The 10,192-nt window shown below is 39.3% G+C and overlaps 1 protein-coding gene across 1 annotated transcript in view; it reads right to left on the minus strand.

Annotated features, from left to right (window-relative positions):
* Nucleotides 1-9,828, minus strand: part of SLC2A9 (solute carrier family 2 member 9) — a 424,638-nt gene extending 414,810 nt beyond the window's left edge. The window contains exon 1 of the mRNA XM_089677407.1: nucleotides 9,799-9,828. Within this exon, the coding sequence (XP_089533533.1) occupies nucleotides 9,799-9,828 (30 nt within the window). The remainder of the gene's footprint in view (nucleotides 1-9,798) is intronic.
* Between the last annotated feature and the right edge of the window lie 364 nt (nucleotides 9,829-10,192).

Raw genomic sequence — 10,192 nt, forward strand, 5'->3', positions numbered from 1 at the left:
ATTTCTATATTTTTAACTTTATCTGAAATACTGCTAGTCATACGTTCACAACAGACCTTCTTGTTTTATATTTATAATTCAGGGAAGGCATCTGAGATATATATGCCAAAATCAATATGGAGTAACCACCAGGAATATTATATTCTGTTAACTGTTCAATGGTTGAAATATGTCAAGAAAAAGATCATGAGTATAATGAGGTTATAAAGCAATGATGGGTGAATTTGCCCAGGTTTGACTTGTCAAGGGTTCCACGAATTTTGCTCCAAATTTGGTAAACCCAAACTTGGAGGCAAATCCCATTAAAGTCTATGGGGTGAATCTTGTTAAATTCTAGCAATTTTAAGAGTTAATAGACAAACTACTACCAAAAAAAATAGGAACCAGAGCACTGACATGGATGCCATGAGTTAATGCAAAATAAATAAGAAAAAATAATATCAAGCATGGAGAGGGTCTTTTTATGCGACTTCCAGAGCAACATTGAAAATATACACTGCTTTAAATAACATGTTTAGGGGATTATTTAGGCTGTACATGGTGTTACAAAAGTGACAATTTTTACCAACAGTCTCAGCAGTAGTGTACACTGGCAGCACATATTTGGCTGTGGAATTACTTTTTTCTCTTACAATTAGCTTGGCTTACATACAGTAGCAGCAATTCTTTTCAGATTGAAAAAAAGCTATTTTTTCAGGTAGCTTTAACAGCAAGACATTCTGGTCATTAAACAGTAAGTGTTCATTTACACTTGCGTCGACTTTAACTCACATTAAAACCCCTACCGCTTCAACATGCTTTTTTGATGTGTTTTTGATGCTTCGCTGATGCTTCAGTGATACTTCCATGATGCATCAATGATGCTTCATTGGTGCTTTTTTGAAGCTTTACTGAAGCTTGGCAAATACCCTGTGTGTGTGGATTTTCAATTTGTTTTAAATGGGCCCAGTAGAACCCCAGCTCAATAGTACCCTCACTAAGCAAATCCCCAGCTCATTGGTACCCTCATTCAGCAGATCCCCTCCTCAGTAGTACCCCTAGCTTTGCTGATCCCACACTCAGTAGTAACCCTCAGCTCTCCTGATCCCCTGCTCAGTAGTAACTCCTAGCTCTGTTGATTCTCTGGTTTGCTGATCCTTCTCCCTCTCTGGTCCCTGCTCATGTCCTACTATATTGTTCCCATGCTGCGCACCATATATGATATTGCTAGTACTATATCTTCTACTCTGGTCCCCCAGCTCTGCTTATCCTGTGCCGCTTAGTCCTGTCTCTCTGGTCTCACTCACCTTCCACTATAGCATTCCCATGTTGCACACCACATGTGCCATCTACAAGTTGCTCTGCTCCAGTTCGGAACCTGCTCACCTTCCTGCTGCTCCTCGCTGCACACCAGATGTGACGTCTGCACCAGACCGTCTTTCTGGTCCGCTTGTTGGTTTCTCAATGGGAGATCTCATACCTGCAATACCTCCATAACAAAGCAAAGCTAAAGCTGAATAAAAGCCTTTCAAAAGCTGCAGGTGCTGTTAGCAAGCTTTGTCATTGACTTCTATGGAGCCTTTGAAGTACCAAGAAAGCAACAAAGGGTGTAATTTTTGAAGCAAAGTAAAGCAAAAGCAACGTGTAAACATGAGTGGATGTTTACCACTTTATTTTGTGACAGGCGCTTTGATTAGCATTCAGAGTGCTCTAAAAAAAAGTGTGTCCAATACCACATTTTAAAGCAAGTGTAAACAAGACCTAATAGGCCAGTTAGACAAGGCAGATACAAAGTATCCAATAGTTCTTTCTACTCGGGGCAAATTTTTTCAAGCTGTCATTAAGAAATAGGAGACCACAGATAATACAGCAGTGTTAAACTGGCCAGTAGCAGGCCAGTTTTAATGACTGAGAATTGGATGAAACGTGTTAGAGAAAGATTACAGGTAGGTGTTTTACTATAAGAATTACGATACTACGGAAGATAAAGCAGTGTAGAATTGTCCAATAACAAGAGTTTTTTAGCCAAGCTTTAAGGGGGGCCTACCAACAGGTATGACAATGAAAAAGAAAAAAAAAGATAGCACCCAGTGAAATGATTAGCCTCATGTGATACACAGAGATGAAATAAATCCTCCAACATAGGCTGTGCCAATTTATCTGACGTTCCCTTATATCTACAGCAATTCAAAGTTCACACATCAAAGGATATTTCTGAGCTTCCAGATGGAAGGGATTGGAGATCTGATGTCACGTGCTGCACAGCATAGAGCTGAGTGTAATCTGAGACCTGGAGGGAATGGACACCCACCCCCCCACACCTCTACACAGTACCATATGGAAACATGCACAGCTGGGGCGGTCAATAACCCGCTGTGTGCTGAAGGGGGAGCCAAGATATTTCTTAGGATCCCCAGAGGAAGAATGAGCAGACAGGATTCACACTAGGTGCTTTGGATTGAGGCAAGTACACACTATGAAGGGATATGCTTTGCTTTTCATTTCAGAGGTGTACAACTACTTTAATCATATATTACAATGCTGAACAGTTTCTTAATATCTAGTGGGGCCCCTTTACTACATAGGATATTTTCTGTAAAGAGAGAACGTAGCCTTTAAGCATTGAAAATTAAAGCTAGAAGCTGGTAGGTTGTCATGCACAGCGGCTTTTGTTTCTGTTTGTTTCAGTTTTAGTCAATTCTCCTCAAAGAGTCAGCCATTTTTATTACAGAAATTAATAGACAGCAGATGATATAGTAATGTAAAATTAGGAGACAGCAGGACAAATTTAATGTGCAAGGCTAAGCCAAAACGTACTGGAGACGAAGAGCACAGGTTTGGGTTTTACTGCAAGAATTAGAGCTCATTCACACTATCTGCAGTTACCTTCATTTTCCACACTGAAAAACACAAGTAACGCAGGAATGCTGAAAGACTTCCCTTAGTCAGGTGCTGTGATCACAAATCTGAACTGTAAACACATGGGTGTGCTTAGCTGGGAAAACCCCTCCACACCTCCTGAAGACTGCTGGGTTGTATGACTTAATTTGCCAGGAAGTAACTGACAAAAAAAGGTAAGAAAAAAAAGTCTGAAACAAGTAAATATAATATACCTTTCTAACTATTTACTAATGCTAGGCAATGTTGATTGAGAAAGTGAAGTAATGCTTTAAACCAGGGTTCCTTGGAACCCGAGGGTTCTTCCAAAGGTTACTAGGGGTTCCTTGAGCAAGGAGCAATGTTGCCCTCTCAGATAAGTTCCCAATGACACCATTGATCTTTTTAGCATTCTGTAAGAGGGTACTTCTTCTCAATGACCACAAGTGTGAGGAGCATTCTTTCAACTGACCATCACACTAATGTATCACGAGTTGTAGATACAGTCATTTTTAGCAGGGGTTCCCTGAGACTGTAAAGTTATATCAAGGTCTCCTCTGCATTGAAAAGGTTGAGAAAGGCTGCTTTAAACTGAGGGGTATCTGCACCCAGATCCTCTGGCCCAACCTAGAGGAATTTTTCTGGCGCAGGGATCAATGCCCCCTGCAAAGTCTTACCTTGATGATAGTTATCATAAGAACCAATGAAATTCCACCACTGTAAGGCTTTTATAACAGCTTGAAAAAAAGAATCTGATTGTAAATCCCCTTATTTCCATTTTAATCAACTCACCATTAAGAATCAGTTTCAGGTTTAGGTCAATGGAGAGTTTGACCTGAGCTGTTCCAGTTTCATCAAATGGGTGTACTAAATGGCCAGATTTACCCTATTCACCCACCCAAACTTCTCATTGCTGCTGCAACCGAAGGTGATTCATTTGCTGCATTATATGTACTGCCACTATAAGTTTCCTGGCCCATCTGTCAACTTGTTTCACATTATAAACCAGCAAATGGCTATCCTGGGTGACATCATTGACCAAAATGGTCATGCCATTTTCTAGGACGTTTTTTTTTTTTTAATAAGATTCTTTTTCAGCAGGGTCTGTGTGTTTATTTACATTGTACATTTTTTTCATTTGTACCCCTTACTCAATCACATGGGGGGCACATGTCCATGATGTGGGGCTGTGCCCACACTGCAAGAATTAATATCTTGTTCTATCCAGGAGAAAGGAGAAAATACTTTTACTTACCTGATCTCCCACTCCCCCACAATCTGGCAGAAGACTGTCCCGTGCCATCCTTGTGTCCATAGCAGGGCTATGGGCCTTGCTCTGGTCTTGATATCAGGACACTAGACCGCTAGAGCGCAGGGGGTGCAGGAGCTGCAGAGATCGGTCTATCTGCGGGAAGGAGCGAAGGATTGGGTAAGTAAATTTTCTGTTATTGTTCCCCTAGGCATAAACAAGCAATTAACCCTTCAAATAATGTTTTATTTCATCGCAGTTGGGCTTTAATGGTGTATTAATAAATACAATGCTGCATTAATTTGTGTCTTCTATATCTACCTGGAGATCAGCTTTAAAGCATGTATTGGGCTCTTTTGCCTATTCCCGACTATTTCCGTTGTTGTGATCATATTTTTCCATATGTTTGGATCTGGGTCCACCTTCCCACTTTAATCTTTCATTGCTATAGTAGGTTACATATAGTTACATAGTTAGTCTGGCTGAAAAAAGAAAAAAGTCCATCCAGTTCAACCATTAAAAAAAAATGTAAAAAAATTTAAAAGTTATAATCCTACACCCACAGTTGATCCACAGGAAGGCAAAAAACCCCAGCAAAGCATGATCAAATTTGCTCCTGCAGGGGAAGAAATTCCTTCCTGATCCCATAATAAGCAATAGGATATTCCCTGGATCAACCGTACCTATAAATGTAAGTATCCAGTTATATTCTGTGTATCCAATAAAGAATCCAGGCCTTTATTAAAGTAATCCACTGAGCTGGCCATAACCAACTCTTGAGGGAGTCTATTCCACATTTTTACAGCTCTTACTGTGAAGAAACCTTTCCGTGTTTGGAGATTACATTTCTTTCTCCACACGTAAAGAGTGCCCCCTTGTCCTCTGTGATGACCTCAGGGTGAATAGCTCTACACCGAGTTCACTATATGAACCACTGATGTATTTATACATGGAGATCATATCCCTCTTAATCTCCTCTTCTCAAGAGAGAATAAATTCAGTTCCTCTAATCTTTCCTCATAGCTGATCTCCTCCATGCCTCGTATTAGTTTGGTTGCCCTTCTCTGTACTATATCCAGCTCCCCAATGTTCTTTTTGTGAATTGGTGCCCAAACCTGAACTGCATATTCCAGATGAGGTGTTACTAATGATTTGTACCGGGGTAATATGATATCTCTCTCTCTGGAGTCTATACCTCTTTTAATACAAGAGAGGATTTTGCTCACTTTAGAAGCCGCAGCTTGGCATTCCATGCCATTATTAAGCTTGTGATCTCCCAGAACCCCCAGATCCTTCTCCACCATTGATTCCCCCAGTTGTACCCCCCCCCCCAGTATGTACAATGCATGCATACTCTTAGCCCCCAAGTGCAGAACCTTACATTTATCAACATTAAACCTCATTTGCCACATAGTTGCCCAATTAAACAGTGCATTGAGGTCGGCTTGTAAGTTGGAGACATCCTGTAAGGACGTTATTCCACTGCACAGCTTGGTGTCATCTGCAAAGACTGAAATGGGATTTGTAATCCCAGAACCTATATCGTTTATAAATATAAAGCAACACTGAACCTTGGGGTACACCACTAACAACCCTAGACCATTCAGCGTATGAATCATTAATCACTACTCTCTGAATACAATCTTTTAGCCATTTTTCTATCCATTTACATACAGGTTTTTCCAAGCCCGTAGACTTTACCTTACACATTAGCTGTGTGTGGGAAACTGTGTCAAAGGCTTTTGCAAAATCCAAGTATACCACGTCCACCGCCACCCCTCTGTCCAAGTATACCACGTCCACAGCCACCCCTCTGTCCAAGGTTTTGCTCACCTCCTCATAAAAAGAAATCAGATTTGTTTGACAACTTCTGTCTTTCATGAATCCATGCTGTCTAGTTCTTGCTGTAAAAAATATTTTAAGCAACAACTAATCTATTAAGACTATAAATACGGTGCCAACTAACACTGAACTAACCCTAATAATCTTTCACATAACAGGTAAACTTTCACCCTTGAAAGTGCAAATCAACACACGAAAATCTAATTGTTAAGTAAATAGATAACCCTACACACATAAAACCTAAAATGAACCCAAATATTCCAAAATGTGTATAAAAAAAAAATCCAAAGATATATGTCCAATCCCAAAAAATATTTATACTGCAAGTCACTTATATAAAAAAAACATGTAAATAAAGTCACTCCAACAAAACTTAGTGTCCACAATCCATCTTATCAGATCCCTTGGTGCTGAGCCCCTCCACTGGCTCTCAAAAAGGACAGAAATTACCTCAAAAAAAGAAAAACCCAGATAGTGCATTACCTAAATAAATACAATATAAATATCATACCCTTTCCCATATAAATCAAAATTTGTGCAAAATTCATATAGTGAAAAAATATGAACACTGTGCAAGATAGGTGATAGTGCGTCACTCTGTGAATACAGCAATCCAAGTGACCACAACAGTGTACACTTCTTGGAGAGCAGCTCTCAGCCTTGGAAAATTAGCTCTCTTAAAACTAAGCATTTTTATTTTTCCTGTATGTGCTCGCTGTTTACAGCTAACAATAAATGAAATCATGTTATGGTCACTGCTACCCAGATGTTCTTTTATATGGACATTCGGAATAAGCTCTGCATGGTTTGAGATTACCAGGTCCAGCAGAGCATCATTCCTAGTTGGGGCCTCTATGAACTGTACCATAAAATTGTCCTGTAGTAGGTTTAAACATTTTTGCCCTTCAGTACCATTTTTGTTCCTGCAGTACCATTACTCCAGTCAATTTCCAGGTAGTTAAAATCCCCCATTATTATCACTGTCCCAGCCCTTGCAGTCCTTTCGATCTGTGCAAGGAGCTGAGTCTCCACCTCCTTATTAACACTGGGAGGCCTGTAACAAACTCCAATGATTACCTTTTTAGTACGCACCCCCATGCGCAGTTCCACCCATAATGCTTCAGCCTCATCAAACTCTCCATCAGCTAGGTCCTCTTTCACTTTTGCTCTGAAATCACTTCTCACAGAGAGAGACAGCACCACCTTTCCTATTTACCCTGTCTCTTTGAAAGAGAACATAGCTAGAAATATTAATGGCCCAGTCATGTGAAGAATGAAACCAAGATTCAGCAATACCGTTTAAATCCTAGTTTTGTTCATGCACCAATTTCCAACTCACCTATTTTGCTTGGCAGACTTCTGACATTGGTGAACAAACACTTTAAGTCATTGACACCTTGTGCACACGTATTTTGCATATTTTTTATTTTCGTACAAATGGTACCAATTCCACTGGTTGTTTGTAACATAGGAACCTTCTTATCTGCCATAGCCCTCCCCCCATTCCACCCACCAATAGGGACTGACCCCTGTCTGATCTGTCTACCCCATTATAATCTAATTCATCCTCCCCCCTCGATCCTAGTTTACATACTCCTCCAGCCTCCCCATAAACCTCTCCCCTAGCACAGCAGACCCCCTTCCATTTAAGTGCAAACCATCTCTAGCGTATAGGTTGTACCCCAATGAAATGTCAGCCCAGTGCTCTAGAAACCCAAATCCTTCCCTCTTACACCAGGTCTTTAGCCATAGGTTAATGTTCCATTTACTTGGAAACTACACATAGCTTCAGTCTTCCAAGGTATATACTGTGCACACAACTTAAAAAGGTCCAGTGAAAATATACAATATTGATTCCATTCTTTGCTTGTTATGAATCAATCTTACATGCCCTGTCCTAACTGTTTACCCAGTTACAGTCTTTGCAGTGACATACAGCATATAAATACTTTAAAATAGTAAAAAGGCAAAACTTTTTTTTTCTTGTTTTGGATAGTGGAAAGTGGAAGATCCACCCTCTCTTTTTCTCCTGTTTAGAAAATCTCAATTTAGGGTTGTCACCACCAGAATAGATGGGAAATCTTTAATGGGCACACTAGTTCTGTTGTATGTAATGAAAATCAGACATTCTCTAACTTTGGAAGGACTTTCTATAATTTCCAGTTTTGGCTATGGGACAGGAAGTGAAGGGAACACCCCCCCCCCCAAAGGGGCACAGATGGAAGAAAAAAAATGAAAGGGGTTATAACCCTCCCACGCTATCCAAAATGAAAAATAAAAAACATTGTTTCCTACGTTAATTCGCATGCATATTCCCTTCCTCAATGCTTGATCTCTGGTCCATACTTCTCCTGAGCCTCTTTCGACTCAGAAGACAATACAATTTTGAGAAACAACTTTACTCTAAAACTACATACTTATCCATATATATATATATATATTGTAACGATGTTTGCTCGGCAGTGGGTGAGTGTGACCCCCTGGGTGAGTTCACAACACAAAAAAAAAAAAACAGCAAAACAGCAGTGTAGGTGAAAACAAAAAGGTGCGGTTTATTTACACTATTTACAAGAAAACATCAAACCAAAAAGAAACATGAAATAAAATCCTTGCCAACTTGGCCACTCACTATATACAGTAGCTTCCCTAGCTATCCACTAGGTACAGCCTTATGCTACACCCAGTCCCTGTCAGTTGGAGGCTAGCCACACAGGCCTTTGTCTCACTGCACTCAAATAAGTATGTTGCTCCCCAGTCGGTTCAGGCACAGATCTGGTTCCAGGATGGAGCAACTCTCTAAGCAGGCTGGGAAGTTTTATAGAGGCCCTAATGAGCCCACTACCTTCAGCGGGGCTCATTACCTCACTGCTGAAGGGCTCAGCACTTCCCCCTAGTGGAACAAATCCACATAGAGCCTAAACCTTGGACAAATGTATGGTCCATCCAGGACGCAACCAGGTGATTTCACCTGCCTACTGTCACTATATATATATATATATATTTTTTTTTTTTTTTATATATATATATATATATATATATATCATAGCTACTGATACCAAATCTCGCTAACCTTATTATTTTTTATCCTTTAACATTTTGCAGTTACTATGTAGTTAAATTCTTTTTTCTAGGAGTGGATCTCATTAGTCATGTATTATTTGCATGTTTACATGTATTTATTGTGTACAACATTATATTTTAGTATAGTTAATATATTTATTTATTACAGGAATTTATATAGTGCCAATAATTTATACAGCTCTTTATATATTGTACAGTAACATTAGCCCCTGCCTTCAAGGAGCTTACAATCCAAGAACCCTATCTGCCATGTATACATACACAAAGAAAGGATGACATAGACAGGAGTCAATTAACATACCAGTATGTTTTTGGAGTTTAGGAGGAAACCCAGAGGAAATCCATGCAAGCAGAGAGAGAGAGGGAGAACATGCAATCTCCATGCAAACCTAGGACCCTTGTGCTGCAAGGCTAAAGTGGCAAATAATAAGTCTCTCTCTCTCTCTATATGTGTACATATATATATATATATATATATATATATATTAGCAACTGTATTTTACAATGGCAACATGATGGATGCAGCCAAAAAAAGGAATGTTACTATACATATTCATTATGTACTAGGATTATGACAAAAGTACTTAATAAAATGTTCGAGCATGAGCTAGTCAAATGGATTTACTCCAATACAAACATCCCAACCATCAAAATAAACAAGAACATTGCAACATTTCCTATTCACCCAAAATAAAAATACTTTAACGATTAGTATACCAAAAATTGGATTTCTACAACTATAAATGTTCATCGATAGATATTGTACCCACCTGCTGGCTGGCTCCATTTGCCTCTTTCATTTTGCTATTTGTCCTTACGTTGTTTGCCAGATGTTACAGAGAAAATGACTACTTGAGCCAAAAACACTCGAAACAAGTATTAATCATTAAACACATCCCTGAATACTATTCTAAGAAATATTGGCTGGACTGTATATTTTATAACGATAAATCATTAACAGTGCATAAACAATATAAAACAATTTATTTTATAGCCATTTCCCAATTACATGGAGCTCCGTTATGCAATGTAATACTGACAGTTCATCTCATGAGGTTCTTCATCAGGTCTGATTAGCAAGGGCTAAGATCAGACTTCAAGGTCCAAGTTCTTGATGGTCCTTCTGATTCTAGTTGTGTAATATGGTACTTGGTAATATTTGTT

The sequence above is a fragment of the Staurois parvus genome, unplaced genomic scaffold, assembly GCF_062004578.1.
Source record: "Staurois parvus isolate SC_StPar_1 unplaced genomic scaffold, SC_StPar_1.0 ptg000186l, whole genome shotgun sequence".
Lineage (NCBI taxonomy): Eukaryota > Metazoa > Chordata > Amphibia > Anura > Ranidae > Staurois > Staurois parvus.